Genomic DNA, 16,224 nt, shown 5'->3' with positions numbered 1-16,224 from the left:
CTCACAGTTCTTTAGCCACCGGCACACACATTTTTGTCGTAGCTCAGGAAAAACGGCTCCAGAGCAAGCTAATTTATGCAGGAGCTCACAACTTTAATGCCAGGAGCTCGCCATGTAGAAGTTTTGCTCCCAAGCCTCCACAGCTTAGAGGGACTATCCCTAGACCTTTCCCCACAATGGGAAAAGGGGACTCCGAGGCTGGGCCTTGTTACCTGCATGCAGTGGTAGTGTGTGCTTTTCCCATTCAGGTGACAGCCATGATAGTAAACGCTGCAGTCGTCCAGGGGGCTGAAACGCATGAAACCATGCTGAAGGGAGTTGTCACGCTTCTTGTGCATGTTGTAATGCCGGATCACGTCTTGCTTACTGGTGAATCTCTGGTGGGAAGAGGGAGATGCACAGTGTGAGAGGTGCCAGCATGGGGAGGGGAATGGTGGGTATCTCCGGGCCAAGACTCCTCTGTACATGCTCAGGAGCAAACTTATCTCATGCCATTAAAATAACCACTAAGAATATTTTTACAATTGCCCCTTGGTATCTCATGCTCTTTGAATGCATTTGTGAATAATGTAAATGTGGGATGGAAAGCAGACGAGGGCCAGTTTCAGGCTAAATACTCAGTCTAGTTGAAGAAGTTCTCCTGCTGCAAATTCCAAGCCCAGGAAATCCTAGGAAAGTTGTGATTGTCTTGTGTGAAAACAGTCTAAGTTGGGAGACGCAGCTTTTTTTTACTGCAAATTCCCATTCTTGGAGACGTCCACATGACACTCTTCCTATCCAGACAAACAGTTTCCAACCAAATGCCCAGCTTCCTAGGCCTGGTCACAGGGGCTGCTGGATCACATGGATGTGAACACTGTCCTCTGGACGCCTTGAGGGAAGTGGATGCAGGGCTTTTTTGTAACAGGAACTCATTTGCATATTAGGCCACACCCTCCTGATGTAGCCAGTCCTTTGACAGCTTACAGGGCTCTTAGTACAGGGCTTACTGTAAGCTCCAGCAGGATTGGCTACATCGGGGTGTGTGGCCTAATATGCAAAGGAGTTCCTGCTACAAAAAAAGCCCCAGTGGATAGAAGAGTCTTTGTAACGTGAGACTGCAACTGGAAGGGAGCTTACTATGGCAAGAACTGACTGGTTGGTTTTCTTATCTCCCACCTTCCGCCTTGTGTTGGCTTGTCAGGTGTCTACAGTGACTGCAGATGAGGAGAAGGACAGGGCAGAAATGTTTTAACAAATAAACAAGAACAGGCCTGGCCAAAGTAGGATGGGGCAGGAAGGCTTTGTCTTCTCTCCAAGGTAGGCCCTTCAAAAAACTGACCCTCACTGGCCCGTCTATGGTCCAGACCAAAATCTCTCCAAGACTCACTTCATTCTCTCTCTGTTTCCCAACCAAGGGAGATAGCACAATGCCTACACAAAACAAAGCCTCAAAGTGTCGACTTTCCCAAGCAAAGGGGGTGATAAACGCTGCATGAAATCACTTTTTTAAAATGGTGATAGTATGTTTAACCCCCTGTAATTAAATATTTAAATTCTTCCCCTGTTAAAAGACCGATGATGTGTTGCTGCCCCCTACATTTTGCTTCTCCACTGACCCCTCCCCCCCAAATTTATCTATTTCTATTGCTTTTATTAAACTTTGGGATTTATATGGGAACTCCAAAGAAGACCCGAGCACTGATTTCCCTGAGGCGTTATATTACAGGAATTCCGTTGCCAATCACCCTTAATTTGCGGCCACTTATTACTGAACGCCGTTCATTATAAAAATATAGCTCGCCTGCAGGATAATTTGCATTTGCAAAAAATCAGCCTAAAGCTTTGTTCCCTTGTGGGATCAAGCATATTTTCTCCCCCTCTTCCCAAGCCAGGGCAGCTCATGATTTCATTGCCACAGTCTCTTTTCTCTCTCTCTCTCTCTCTCTCTCTGTGCTTTCCTTGTGCTTCAAGGCCTGCGATTAGAAGCCGGCTCATCAGACAAGGCATCTCCTTTCCAATACAGACTGGTCTCTGCTCGCATCCCTGCACTGATCGACAGGAGCCTACAGCCTTGCCATCCTTGGAAGAACTGAGCTTGCGACTGGTGTCACTGTGCTGCTTCCTCCAAGGCACGGGCTGGGCCAGACACCAAACCCAACGGCAGCAGTCCCTGGGAATTCCTCTCTCTCAGCACAGCGGACTAGCCACAGAGAGAGCTCTGGGTAAACAAACCCAGCATGGGACCAGGATCTGACTTGACAATTCTGCCCTGGCAGCTCTCCCAGCCATTACAGGCTGGCTTATGCCCTTCCTCCTCCACCACTACCACTCAGGAAACAGCAGGTCCAAGACTGCTCCTCATCTCATGGGTGTTCTGCTTTGGCAGCGGCTGTAACATCGCTTGGCTGGCCAGGCTAAGGTTGAGGTGAATTAACAACCCGCTCCATTTGCAAATTCCTCACCGCACAGGCCAAATTCAGGCTGGCGTCAGCTGGCTAAGTTTATTTATGGGAAGCTCGATGGAGAAGCTCCTTTAACACTGGCATTGATGGTCAAGAGCCTGGGTGTGACCTGGGATGTCTCCCTCTCAATGGAGGCCCAGATCACAAAGGTTGCTGGACTGGCGTTTTCCCAGCTTTGTCAGGTCAGGCAACTAGTTCCCTACCTGTCTCGCCCTGAACTAGCCATGGTAATCCATGCAACAATCAACTCCAGAACAGACTACTGTAATTTGCTCTACATGGGCCTACCCTTGAGACTGACCCGGAAGCTCCAACTGATCCAGAATGCGGCTCTGCAGGTCCTTACTGGGACCCCTCTCATGGCACACATTCAACCTGTGCTGCGTGAGCTGCACTGCACTAAGAACATAAGAAAAGCCATGTTGGATCAGGCCAATGGCCCATCCAGTCCAACACTCCATGTCACACAGTGGCCAAAAAAAGGAGGTTCACAAGTGGGGCTAGAAGCCCTTTCCCTTTGCCCCCGCACCCCCAAGCACCAAGAATACAGAGCATCACTGCCCCAGACAGAGCCAACAATATGCTGTGGCTAATAGCCACTGATGGACCTCTGCTCCATAAATTTATCCAATCCCCTCTTGAAGCTGGCTATGCCTGTAGCCGCCACCACCCCCTGTGGCAATGAATTCCACATGTTAATCACCGATTTCTGGCACCAGATCAGGTTCAAGGTTTTGGTTTTGACTTTTATTGCCCTTAACAGTCTGGGACCCATGTGCCTTCACGACTTCCTCTCCCAATGTACCCCCAGGAGAGCTTTACGCTCAGGAGATAAGAATCTTCTGGTGGTCCCTGGCCCGAGAAAGATCTGGCTGTCCTCAACCAGGGCCTTTTCTGCTCTGGCCCCTACCTGGGAGAACTCTCTGCTGGGTAACATCCATGCCCTGCAGGATCTGCTACCTTTCCGCAGAGTATGTAAGGCAGAGATGTTCTGCCAGGCGTTCTGGTGAGGACAGCAACAGCTATAACATAGCCTGGCGGTCTCCCCTTCCCATCAACCCCAGCCTCCCTCCCCTAGGAGGCTGCAATATCTCCTGCAGACTTTTCACCCTCAGATGGGTAGGACTGTGTTAAATGTCAAAAGCATACTTAATATTTTAAATTCTGAAATTTTTAACTGTAACTTATAAACTGTATTGGAATTTTACTGTGTTGTAAGCCATGAGCCCCGTTTCCCAGAGAGTGCGGCATAAAAAGTCTAAATGAATGAATGAATGAAAGAAATGAAGCTGATTCCCACTTGTATAAAGAAGGGTGCAACTGGAAAAAACCCCTTCCTTTTGCAAGAAAAAGGATTAGCACAATCACACTTTAACAGGTGGGGTTATATGGTGCCATTGCCACAAGCTGTCATTGTAGGGGTATTGATGGCTGAACTGGTGCAAACCCATGAGGCCCACGATGGATGTTTGCAAGATGTTCAGAGTGCCCACATACATCCCACCCTCTGCTTGCTGCAGGGGACAGTGTGAGATGGTTGCCATGTGCAAGATGCTGCTGTAGATACCTGGAAAAGTACCCCGGCAATTGCATGACAAAATACTCAATGCTGCACATGGATGCCACTGCACACAACCAGCTGTCCACAGGCAGAAAAGGTATAAAATTGTCCAAAGGCTTTCTGGCAGCTGCTGATCCTTACATGAATTAGTCTGGCACCTCTTGCCAACCCCACATTTGACAGGTTTTCCCAGGACATGGAAAACAGGGATCTTGGAACATGCCCGCAGTGTACACAACATCACATCCTCTCTGCAAAAGCCCCCAAGACAGCCAACCAGAGGTGGCTTCATTGCAGGATGGGCTGTCTTTAAGAAAAACACATTCAAGCGTCTTCCCTGGCTGTGAAAAGATCCTGCTGCCTGTGGGGGAATCATGTCAAGAAGAGAGTGTCGGTCAAGGCCTGCCCTGTGTCCTCTTGGCCATTTTATTTTTACCTGATAGTTGCACTCTGGGTCAAGGCAGTGATAATGTTCCCGGTACTGGTACGCACAGTGAATATGTCCGCAGTGCTGGCTTCCTGAAAACCTGAAAGGAGAAAAGACAAGGAGAAAGGAAGTGTGAAGGAAATGGGCGTATGTTTAAGGGCAGCAACCACAGCTATCTTCTTTCTTCCTGTTTGGATTAGATGTACATTATTGTCAAGTCAGTCTCACCCTCGATGTCATTTCAGAAGGTATAGATGTGTTTGCCTGCGGAAGGAGAGCTAGTATCAAGTCTGGGAGTACCTCAGAGACCAACCTGATTTTCAGAGAACGCACTTTCGAGAGCCAGAACTTCCATCAACAGCGATAAAATACCGTTGATGTGCTGACCCCTAAAGAATGGTGCATGGGGAAACCTCAATGAGAAGTGGAGGCGGGGTGGACAGGCATCTGACCTAACCCCTTGTGGTGAGCCAGGATGCGTTCTACTTCGAACGTGTTGAGAACATGGAGAGCAGCATACTGGAAATTGGATGCATGTCATAATGAGAGCGAATCAGTCTGGGTCTGCGGAGAGTATAAGGGAGAAGAGCTCCCCAAGGGGTCTTCTCTCAGGGATCTTTTCCTCTTATCCGCGGGGAAGTTGAAGGAAGTTAAGGCGCCATGACTCTTTGGATCAAGAAGGTTCAGGGTTCTTGGCACACTCAATGTGCGCTCACCCTTTCTGTAACATGCACAACTACACCAAAATCCTGACTAGGAATCCCAAATTCTGCACTCAGAATATAATACACAAATCAAACGTATCTGCGTACAATTTATCCACCTAGATTTAGATTTCAAACAATGAAGGTGTTTCTGGAATCTCTGCGGCATAGAAGGGCTTGACACAGGTGAAGCATGGATATGGAGATTTCCAGATTAGATCCCTAAGGACTAGAAGCTTGGTTTTTAATGAAGTGAAACTTGAGGCATTCAGCAAGCAGAATTTTTTAATAGCAGATTCTGTGTCAGTGAGGCAGAACGTACCATTTTAGTCTCTATTGTCACTCTGTAGTTTTAGATTTTATATATTTTAAATTAGTTTTTTACTGTTGATTGTTTTTGTGATGTAACCCGCCCTGAGCTTGTTCTACGGGAAGGGTGGGCTAAAAATCTAAATAAAGAAGGCAAATACCATCCCCATCCAAAAATGTGCTCGGGTACTGTGAGTGAGAGCAGCTGTACTCTGAGTGAGACGTGCACCTGAGGCCTACTCTGGAGTCATTGCTAGATCACAAAAGGTGTCCAATCTGGGATTGTCTTCAAGGGCTACTTGGAAATTTAGCTGGCACGGAGTGTGGAGTCCTGCTTCCAGACACAAACCAATACCCCCAAAACCACCAAGTGGCTGAAGGAAATGGCTCTGGGCCACTTTCATTCACTGGTCGGGCTAGCTGGCCCCTCAGCCAGAACTTCAGCTATGGCTGCTGGGCTTCCTTGTAATGCCCAACATGAGTGGGATCAGGACAACCCGGGGGTGCCTTGGACTGGGGTGCTGACAGTGGGAAGCAGGAGAAGGGGCAGGAGCAATGGAGAGCGAAGGGCAGGCGGAGGGCCGCAAGAGGGCTCATGGTGTGCAGGCCTTTAGAAGAGCAGAGAATGAGGACATTCTGCCAACAGCATGGAAGGGCCAGGGGAAACCAACTATCAAATTATATGGAGCATATTGTGGAGTAATTTTGGGAGAGATTGAAGGGGAGCTCCGAGGGGCAACGCGGAGTGCTAAATCACCATCTGCTGCAGGCTTCCAAATGCCACACTGCACTACAGGCCGTGGTGAGGGCTCCGAGAGACGAGGCATCAAAAAGGACCTCAGAATTAAGGAGGAAGCTCAGGTTCAGGCCCCAGTCAGATGGCAGGAAAGGACAGAGAGCTTCAGAAATGAGGAGGACGTCAGAGGAGAATGGCAGCAATAAATAAGGCATTTGCAGTATGTACAAGGAAGAGAGAAGTCAACTGTGGAGACAGCCAGGCCTCTAGGAGAGCAAAAAGGGGCTTAATTGACAGAAGAGAGAAATACTGCTAAAAAATTAAATCGCTGCTTTGCCTTGGCATTCACAAAGAGAGAAGGGGACAGATGCCAGGAGCAGACATGCCTTTCCCAGGGGAGAAAAGAGGAAGGGGGAGTGGGGTGGAGAACTGCTGCAAGAAATCAAGATCGCACCAGAACAGGTGACTGAGAAACCTGAGCAGCAGCAGCAGAAAAACAAGGGGGGGGGGGCAGAAAAAAAAGGCCAGTAGCAAGCCTGGCTTTTAGCAACGGCGAGGACGGGCCTGCTGTGGGCCTGTCTGCATTTCAAAAGGAGCAAGTCCTTCCAAAAGAATGCAAGATCTGGAGAATGGGCATGAGTTCATGGCCGCTCAGGCAACTGTTCCACTTCAGCTGAGAAGTGGCACAAGCCCTGGGAATTGTAGTTCTGTCACGGGGGCTAAGGATGTTCCACATAGGATGTTCAGGGCCCTTCAGTACAACTCCTTAAGGGGCTGGGGAGGAAACCCAGCTTACATCTGCATCTCACCTGGCAAAAGCTCGATTGCACTTGGAGACACAGCTCAGAGCTCCATGCAGCTGCTTTATTTCTCTAGGTTCCAGGGAAGCCACGACAGATTGAGGGGCTTGGGTGCCTTCTGGAATGGCCTAGCACTTCTTTAAGCCCTCCTGATTTGAGGGAGACAGTTAAGCAGGCCCCACAGTCTCTGCAGTTGCAGTCAATGAACTTAAAAAGCAGCACTTAACTTGGAACCAAGCCATACTCTTTCCTTCCAGGTGCAGATGGCTGCAACAGTTCTGGTGTCTCATCTCCACATGAGCCATATGCCCAGAGAGCTTTGGCCGATTCCCCGCCCTTCTGCTTGGCTGATGGAGCGCTAGGACTTAGCAGACTTGAAGTGGCAACCCTGGGCAGCCTTTTCCCTTCCTGTTGCACCACATCCTCAGACCAGAGGACAGGCTGCGGGATGCCCTGTTCTCCTGGCACCAGACTGACCTCTACATACTTCCAAAGTTTGCCTTGACAGCACAGGGACACTGCACTCGAGGCTCTTGGGTTTTGCTCCTCTTGCCCTAGCCAGCTGATTAGTCTGGTCCCCTGTTCTGGACCTCCAGCAGCGAGATCCTTGCTTTACGCAGGAGGAAACCTAAGCTTGCACCTCTCTCCCAGGATCAAGTTCAAGGGAGACTGCAGGGCCTGCCTGTGTTGCTCAGCCTGCTAGAATGTCTTCCTGCCCTATGAGGAAAACGTATGCTTTTTTTTTTCCTGGGCAACATTCCACATCCTGACCATGAGTGTGGGGAGCCTGAAAGGAAAGCATGGGAAGTTGGCTGGAGGGGGCCTCTGCCCAGGGATTATGCAGCATTGATCAGATGACATCACGCATGGAGCAGAGTGAGAGCAAGTCAGCGGCTTCCTCGCTGGAGCAGAAATGGGACAATTCCAGAGAGAAGGAACTCCTCCCCCACCTGACACTGGTTGCCTTCCAGGGGCCAAAAAGGCAGGATGCAAAGGTCAAAATAAACAGACGAGCCGAGTGAACCTCCAAGAAAGCCGGACTGCGTGACTTCCACTAGCATGCGATCCCATGCCTGCTCCAGAGAAAAGCCCACTGTCTGGACTTGGCAGGTACAACTTTGCCAAGTCTTACACCAGATGTCCTACGGGTGAGGAGGGACAGATCAGCTCAGTTTGTGCATAGGGCTGGCAAGCAGATTCCATTTCCTCCCTTTGGTGAAGGCCCTAAAAATTGCCAGCCGTGCCACACCCAGAGGGCCAGGGGCCTGTCTTGGGTCAGGAGCAGGGCCTGGGCAGTGGCATCTTCAGGCCATACGCCTGATGCTAATAGGTTCCTAAAGGGTTATGTTTCTCTCCAGCTTTTCCTGACACTTGAAACAGTTCAAACTTATTAATTTTTAAAGGCTAGCATCTGTTAAGCTTCTCAAAACAGAAAAGCTTAACACACCCCACACTCTTGCCGATATGTGTGCTCGGGCACACCTGCTAATTTTGCACAAATGTCCGCCCCCTCCCTGCTCATTTACATGGAGTCAAAACACATTGCAAGGGACTCGGAGGGACATGGGCAGACCGTGCGGAGACCAATTAAACGCATACTTCAGCATGATTCAGTCAACCACTTCCGGGTCTTACGTTTCAGGCTCGGGTTTGTTTTGTTTCACATTCCCGCAGACCAAATGGGTCCATCAGGTGTCCATGAGCACAAATGACAAATGTGTGGACTGGTGTGTGGGGACAGCTGAGATTTCTTGCTGGTTTTCCACACGCACCTTCACTACACACAGGTAAAAACACACAGTGGCGACAGTGTTTGGGGTAGAAAAAGCAGGCTACAAATCAGGTGGGCAGTAAACGCAACTGTCTAAACCAGGCCAGGCCTCTCCTGCCATCTTGGGCTTGAAAAGGCCTGGCTTGCGGAGCCAAGGAAGCAGGTGGGAGTCAGATCTCAGGGCTTTCAACTGTTTCTTGTGGCAGCCTAAGAAGGGGAGGGACAAGCAGGCCCTACTCTTAGAAATAAGGGTTGCATGAAGCGCTCGTGCCTTCCACAGAGTGGTTAGGCAAAGTCCAGCGAGCCCTGGATTCAGATTCCAGCTCTGTCGCGGCTCCCTGGAAGAGTGACCACAGGGCTATTGTGGGGGTACACTGGTGGAAGGGAGCCGCATGAGCTGACCTGAAGTTGGTGGAGGAAAGGCAGGAGAAATGTGGCTGGTACAGCCTGTCGTGAGAATTTCTACCGTTGCCTCTGCTATCTCCTCCATCCTTGAGATGCAGTCTAGGACTGGCAGCCTCCAGGTAGAAGAACTCCTGGAATTACCACATCTCCAGACAACAGAGATCAGTTCCTTTGGAAGGTGGGCTCTGTGGCATCTGCTGAGGTCCCAACATTTCCCAACCAGGAGCTGGCTACACTATCCTTGTCTCTGCCTCTTGCCCTACTAGGTGACCTCCTTCTCTAGAAGTATCTGCTTTGGCAACCCTTAGACTGACAGAATCACCCCTGAACAACCCAGCTCTGTGGCCCTTCAAAGGACCCCTCCTCAGATGACCATAACTTGGGCCTGCTCAACCCACCAGCAGACATCATGGACTTCTACACAATGGACCTCAGAACCAAGGAGCCACAGAAGTGGGCCTCAACTCAATTGGGGGGGGGGGACCTCTGTGCTAGGTTTGCCAGCCTCCAGGTGGGGTCTGGAGATCTCCTGCTTTTACAACTGATCTCCATCTGGCAGAGATCAGCTCCCCTAGAGAAAATGGCTGCTTTGAAGGGTGGACCCTATGGCATTGTACCAGGCTGTGGCCCCTCCCCAAACCCCGCCCTCCCCAGGCTCCACCCCCAAAGTCTCAGGTATTTTCCAACACAGACCAGGCAACCCTAGTTTGAGCCCTCTCACAATCACAGGCCTGAAAAGACAGCTGTCTTGCTGGGAGAGCCCCAAACCAGGCCAGATCCAGCATGAACATTAGTAGGCCTGTGAGTCAACGGGGATGGCACCCCCTTCCCCACCCCCCGGGCCATCTAGGGCCGAGCCGAGGGCATTTTAGTGACAGCTTGTAGCTTTTATCAGGATAGAATATGTCCTATTGATTTTTAAATGTTTGATCTCTTATGTATTCTGTATTTAGGGACCTTCATTGTAAAGCTGCTTTCCATGAGATTTAGAGAACTGGGATGTAGATTATTAAATAAATAAAAATAAATGCAGAAAAATGCACACGTCTGTGCAAAAAAAAGAGAGAGAAGGGTGGGGGATTGATTTATTTATAACCCGTCCTACTCGGAACGGATAATGGCTGTTTTAAAACCAAGAATATCAATAGATTATATAAATATTATATTATATTGATAATTAAGCCATTGGAAACTTTGAAGAAAGTTTATCTGCAGACCTAGGCAATCTTTGGCTCAGGGGCCGCTCCCCCCACCCCCCGACCTTACAAATCTGACCCACAGGGAAGTCACCATTGTAAGGAGGAAGCAGAAGGAGAGACCTGAAAGTCTGGGGGGTGAGCCATACAACACTGCCCTCTCCTGCGCAAGGGTATGCGTCAGCAAACAGGCCGCCAGTCTTGAACTGGAGGATCTGGGTTCGAGTCCCTCCTCAAACATGAAACCTGCTGAGTTGTCTTGGCTGAATCACCGTCTCAAGGCTGAGAGCCAGTTTGGTGTAGTGGTTAAGTGTGTGGACTCTTATCTGGGAGAACCGGGTTTGATTCCCCTCTTCTCCACTTGCAGCTGCTGGAATGGCCTTGGGTTAGCCATAGCTCTGGCAGAGGTTGTCCTTGAAAGGGCAGCTGCTGTGAGAGCCCTATCAGCCCCACCCACCTCACAGGGTGTCTGTTATGGGGGAGGAAGATAAAGGAGATTATGAGCCGCTCTGAGGCTCTGAAATTCGGAGTGGAGGGCGGGATATAAATCCAATATCTTTTTCTTCTATGCCCCAGGGCTGTTCTCAGGATGGCATTGTGCATTTATAGGCAGACTCATGTGTGACACAAGTACTACATAACCTAGAAAGCCCCCTGTTGTATCGCATAGTAGTTCCTGCCTTCAGGAGCCTTAAACACAGCATCAAGGTTCTGTTCCACGTGCACCAACACAGTGCATCAAAGAGGTCAGCACTGGGCTTGAGCAAGGGAGACCCAGGTGCAAATCTCACTCACGGTGACAAATTCATGCCAGTCATTCCTTGCCAGCCTAACCCACCTCACAGGATAGGAAAGGACAAAATGGAGGGGAGGAACAACCATGTATGCTCTCCCGAGCACCTCGAAGGAAGCACATCCTGTCCTAAATAAATACATTTTTACATCCTGTCCTAAATAAATACATTTTCATATTTTACAGCCACAGTATGGGAGGACACTGGCAAGCCTTTGGAATTAAAGCTCAGTGGTCATGATCAGTGTACCTATGCAGGATGCCTCCTGGGGGACTGCAGAAGTATCCGTGCACAAAGCTAGGGGGTTCTTCTAAGTTTCTGCTGCTGTTTCCTGTACTGCCAAAGAGGCAAGCTGCCTTCCACATCAAACTTAAGTGGGCACAGAAGGAATCCTTATCTTCAGAATGTTGTGGAAGCTTCCAAGAAATGTGTGGCTCCCCACCACCTCCCTAGATAAATCGTAGTTTTAATTCCTCCTGCTCTTATGTTCAGCTGTGGGCCGTGTCTTGGGGCATGAGGGCCAGCAGGGGAGATTCTCACTTCTACTCTGTTTCTCGCCATGCCCGGCACATCCATCCCACCCACAAAGAACACCTGAAAGGGGTCAGAGCTTCGCTCACAAATTATTCGCCATCTAGCATTTTAAGTTCATTCTCTGCTGAATTATGAATAGCTGATCTTGGTTAATGGTTTGATGCTGCTGATGGTCCGTAATGTGCTCTATTGTGTTTTGCGGTGCTGAAGACTGTGTTTAGTGTTCTTGAAGCACTGGGGGCTTTAGCGGAGGAGGCGGCTGATGCAGCTTCTGAGATCCTGCAGCTCATGTTTTGTGGACTTTTACCATTTTAAAATTTGCTTCCACCCATGCTGGGGATCTGAAGGGGCTACATTCACTCCCAGCCAACAAACTGCAAGAGTATGCTGCTTCGTACGCATGCACGGGATGCTTATGGCATTTGACACATGTGCGCTGCAGCATGCTAGATGAATGGCTTGCTTCATTCCTTTGAGTTGCCAGCGCTAGCAAGGACCACTGAGAAACACCCAGATAAATAAATACTAATAAAAATAATAAATACAGAAGTCAGCATGCTTAGCAAGTGTTTACACACTCATTACTCTGGAACGATGATGCGCGTGACGGGGGGGAAAAACACACACACACGCACACACACCAACCATCCCAATTACAACTGAGGGGAAGAGGGGAGAAAAATAACCCGTATAAATAAATATTTAAGCAAGGTCTCAAGAAGAACCATCTGCTGATTCACTAATAATAATAATAATTAAAAAGAAAATATAGCTGAAAAGATAAATATACGGAGGGAAAAACGTGGCCTCCTTCATTCTGAACTAGTAAAGAGGCTTGGTTTTGTTGCATGAAAAAAAAAAAGGAAGGATCATCCCTGGGCAGCTTTTGGCAAGGCCTCTTAACGAACTCATTAAGCTAATTGTGCTGCACAGGCACAATCCCTCTCTGCCCCCCTTTAATTTAGGGCTTTAAAACAGGTTCTCTCTCTCTTTTTTTTAAGAACATGTAAATTAAAGCACATGTAAATTTGCCGTGGCTGCCAAAGGAAGCCCATGTGAGCTTTCATATTTCAGGAAAGTATCATCCTGCGGTCGTCTCCCATCACTGACTGCTCCAAGGGACGTGGGGCATATTCTATGGGAAAAAAAATGTGTACTGAACTTCCAAAAGCTTGTGTGTGTGTGTGTGTGTAATAACGAAAAGCCAACTTGAGAGGCTGCAATTTTAAGTGGAGGAGTGATTGGTGGGGGGAGGGGGGAGAGAGGGTGCTGAACTCTTTCCCCTGCTGGGTGTTTTTCCTCCTTAAGTTCAGGTCATCCCCTGCTCCTCCAGGCAGCCCGAATCCCCATCTGAGAGCCTTCTGAGGCCGTGGCTATAACTACTCCTTGTAAGGGCAGAAGAACTGAAGTGCTAGATTCAAGTCCAGTAGCCACAAATGACCAACAAGACTTTTGGGGTATGAGCTTTTTCATCAGAACCAACGCGTAACGTCAGCAATAGCAGGTCCATCTCACGGCAGTGACGACACCAGCCACTACTCATGAAGCGGAATCTACACTTTTTTACCGTTTTGTTTTGTTTTTAATTTTTTTTTTGGCCTAAGGGGACATTTCTCCTCTGAGCTCCCCGCCAGCCCAGCCCCACTGCCTGCTGCCATTCCAGCCTGACAAGGCCTGCTTTCCCTCCCTTCGATCTTGACGGAAAGACAAGCTTAAAACTAATGAGCTTATAACTTATGAGCGTGCAGGCCCACTGTGTGATTTAAGGTCCCTGAGGAGGAGCCTTGGGAGAAGGAAAAATGAGCACGAGGAGGGGAGGGGGAGACCCTCTACCCAGGATGCCTTCACATCCTTTGGCTCCAGATCAATCAACTTAAAGCAACAGCCCCCCCCATTGTGTTACTCACTAATGTGGATTATAACAAATCCTGGCCTTTTTTTTTTAAGGAAAGAATGAACTCCCCACTCTGTTGCCTTCACTTTCTGTCTCCTTATTGTCAGCACAGCACGGCAGACACAAAAAGCCCTTCTCCACCAGAGCAGGGGCCCATCTGACTTCGCATCCTGTCTCCAACGGAGGCCAGTCAGGTGTTTTGGGGGAGACCCTCCCATGGGGCATAAAGGAAATGCTGCTTCCTATGGCTGTTCCCCCTCCCCCCTGCAATGGCATTCAGAGAGATGCTACCATTATACTTGGGGAGGGGGCTCAGTTCAGCGGTCTCTTGCTAATTGCCATAGCACTGAGCATCTGTTAAGGCGCGGAATCTTCTGTGGTCAGAGAGAGAGGATCGTTTTCTGGGGAGATGGTGGAGGAATGGTCACTCTTTGTGGGGTGTTCACCTTCACTCTCACTACTGGGAACACCCCTTTTTCGCAAGAGGCTCTGCACATGCGGCATGAGAGCGGGATGAAGGCCGGGGTCTCTGGAAGCTGTTCTTTCTCATCCTCCTGCCCTAAGAAAGGGGAGGGGCTTCACAAGGACGGGGCCAGGGAAGGCTTCCTCCTGGGAGCAGGCAACATGGTGGCGGCGGCGGTGGGAAGTCGGTGTGGATGTCAGAGAGAAATGGAAAGACTCAGTACCCATGACTGGTTTTTTACATTTCACCCAGACAGACAGACAGAGACCCCACCCCCTCCCCCTAGGCACTTCTGTCCCAAGACCTCCTCCGCCCCTTTCCCCAGAAACCCACAGGGGGAGGGAGCGGCCTACCTGGCAATATATTTCTGGTAAATATTTACATCTTCGGTGACAGCTGGTTTGTCAGTGGTTAATCCGTTCCTAATGAGAAACACACACAGGGCAGAGATGGTTAGCGAGGCAGTGTCACAACACGGTCCAAGCCCCTCTCTCGAGTTCTCTCTCTCTCGCTGTCCTCTCAAGCACTGTTCACATCCCAGGGTGGCAGCGGGGTGCCCAAGGACATTGTGCCCCTAAGTCCACAGGGCCAACATGAGCCCCACAAGGCTTCCTGTATCAGTCTGGCAAACTTCCACCTCTGCCATTTTTCACCACTGCTCCCTCCCCCATCTCTGTCTCTCTCTGCTTGGAATGGCTGCTGGTGTCTCAGTCGTCACAGTCCCTTATGATTCTCTGCTTGTGCGGCCATCTGCACAACCATGGTCTGATAAGGAAATGCACTGGCTAGGACGAGCGTGTTGGGCGCTACCGTGAACAGGAGGTGTTTGGGACAGCAAAAGTACCCGGGGAAGCAGGGAAGTGGAACCCGCTGGCTTACTCTACACAGGTAGCCTCCTCTGACCTGCAGGATTTCTACTAGCCAACAGCATAGCCTGCACAATGGGCACCTTGCCCAGGCTGCCTGAGGGGAAGAGACAGTGCAGAATGCACCCATCTTCTCGCATGCAAAAGACACAGCTGCTTCATTCTCACCCCAAACGCTACCTTGAGTCCTGAGCAAAGAGCCACTGGCTTCCCAAACCCCTTAGAGGACTCTCGCATAAACGCACGGCACACGAAGGAAACCGCGCTGAAGCTCGGCACTGAAGCCGTCTCGCTTCCCCCATCCCAAGGAAGTTTTGTGGGCAGAGAAGAGAGTGCACTTGAGGTTCATCCCCGACCGCGGTGGAAAAAGAGAGCGAGAGAATGAAAGGCAGGAAGGAAACAGAGCTGGGATTGTGATTAACAGCAAAAAGCCAAACATGTTGAGAGTTTGGAGTCAAACAGCTGGCTGCTTTTGGTGCTCTCAGGGCGGATTTGCACAACTGAAAACCAACCCAGGCCAAGCGGTGACTGCCAGGTGTGTTTCCGCAAGCAGTGCAGGTGAAGCGCTTTATTAGACTGGCCTGTTATGGGACCAACTGGATTTTTAGCCTGCAACAAATGGGGGAGGGAAAGATGTTGCTGTGATCACAGAAAGAAACCACCAAGCTACTTGTGCTGGCCTCTGTAATGCAGCCGGGGCCAATATTTTTCTTCATGTCAGTCATGTTAGCTTCAGTCCTACCAGCCATCATATCTAAACTTCAGCTCTTTCCCTCCCTTTCAAGGTTTTTTTTTTTCTTCAGCACCCAGCCTCTCCAAACTCCCAGCACCCTTTCTGTGAAATGCAGAATATTTGAGAAGAACGGATTGTGCAAGAGAATCTGGAGAATCTGGTTGCCTGTGCCCTAGCACCTATTTTATTAGATTTACTTTATTTTACCTACTCCTCCTCTCACAGATGACAGCTAAAAGGTACATTAGCACAGGAGGGATCCAGAGATACTGGCATGCCTTGTTGATTTCTTTACCTCTACGCTGACAACACGGAAGAGTGGGGAAGGCTTCCCAGCTGAGAGAACAGCATTGCGCTTACCTGTAACTGCTGCTCATCAACTGTTTTTCGTGCAAGCACACATTGGGACAGCACAGAAGATCGAAGACGAACTGAGCTTGCAAAGGGGTCTTGCAAGCTGCACCAAACTTGGGAAACTGGAATTGTCAACTAGTGGGTGGCTAACTAGGTTGGCCAGTGGGACGAATCCATAGGGCGAAGCCTGATTGCTCTAACTTGCTGCCTCTCTACCAGCAAACTCAGATAGG

At 49.6% G+C, this 16,224-nt stretch overlaps 1 protein-coding gene across 7 annotated transcripts in view; it reads right to left on the bottom strand.

The window, feature by feature from the left end:
• CASZ1 (castor zinc finger 1) overlaps positions 1 to 16,224 on the bottom strand; it is a 141,381-nt gene that overhangs the window by 28,445 nt on the left and 96,712 nt on the right. For 6 of the 7 annotated variants that reach the window (XM_060258922.1, XM_060258924.1, XM_060258921.1 and 3 more), the window contains exons 4-6: positions 14,392 to 14,460; positions 4,442 to 4,532; positions 213 to 377 (exon numbers count right to left, since the gene is read on the bottom strand). In XM_060258922.1, the coding sequence (XP_060114905.1) occupies positions 213 to 377; positions 4,442 to 4,532; positions 14,392 to 14,460 (325 nt within the window). The remainder of the gene's footprint in view (positions 1 to 212; positions 378 to 4,441; positions 4,533 to 14,391; positions 14,461 to 16,224) is intronic. The other variant, XM_060258923.1, reaches the window with a different exon arrangement.

Source organism: Heteronotia binoei, chromosome 18 (assembly GCF_032191835.1).
Source record: "Heteronotia binoei isolate CCM8104 ecotype False Entrance Well chromosome 18, APGP_CSIRO_Hbin_v1, whole genome shotgun sequence".
Classification (NCBI taxonomy): domain Eukaryota; kingdom Metazoa; phylum Chordata; class Lepidosauria; order Squamata; family Gekkonidae; genus Heteronotia; species Heteronotia binoei.
Note: the sequence above shows the minus strand (reverse complement) of the source record. Positions and strands in the feature narration are given on the sequence as shown.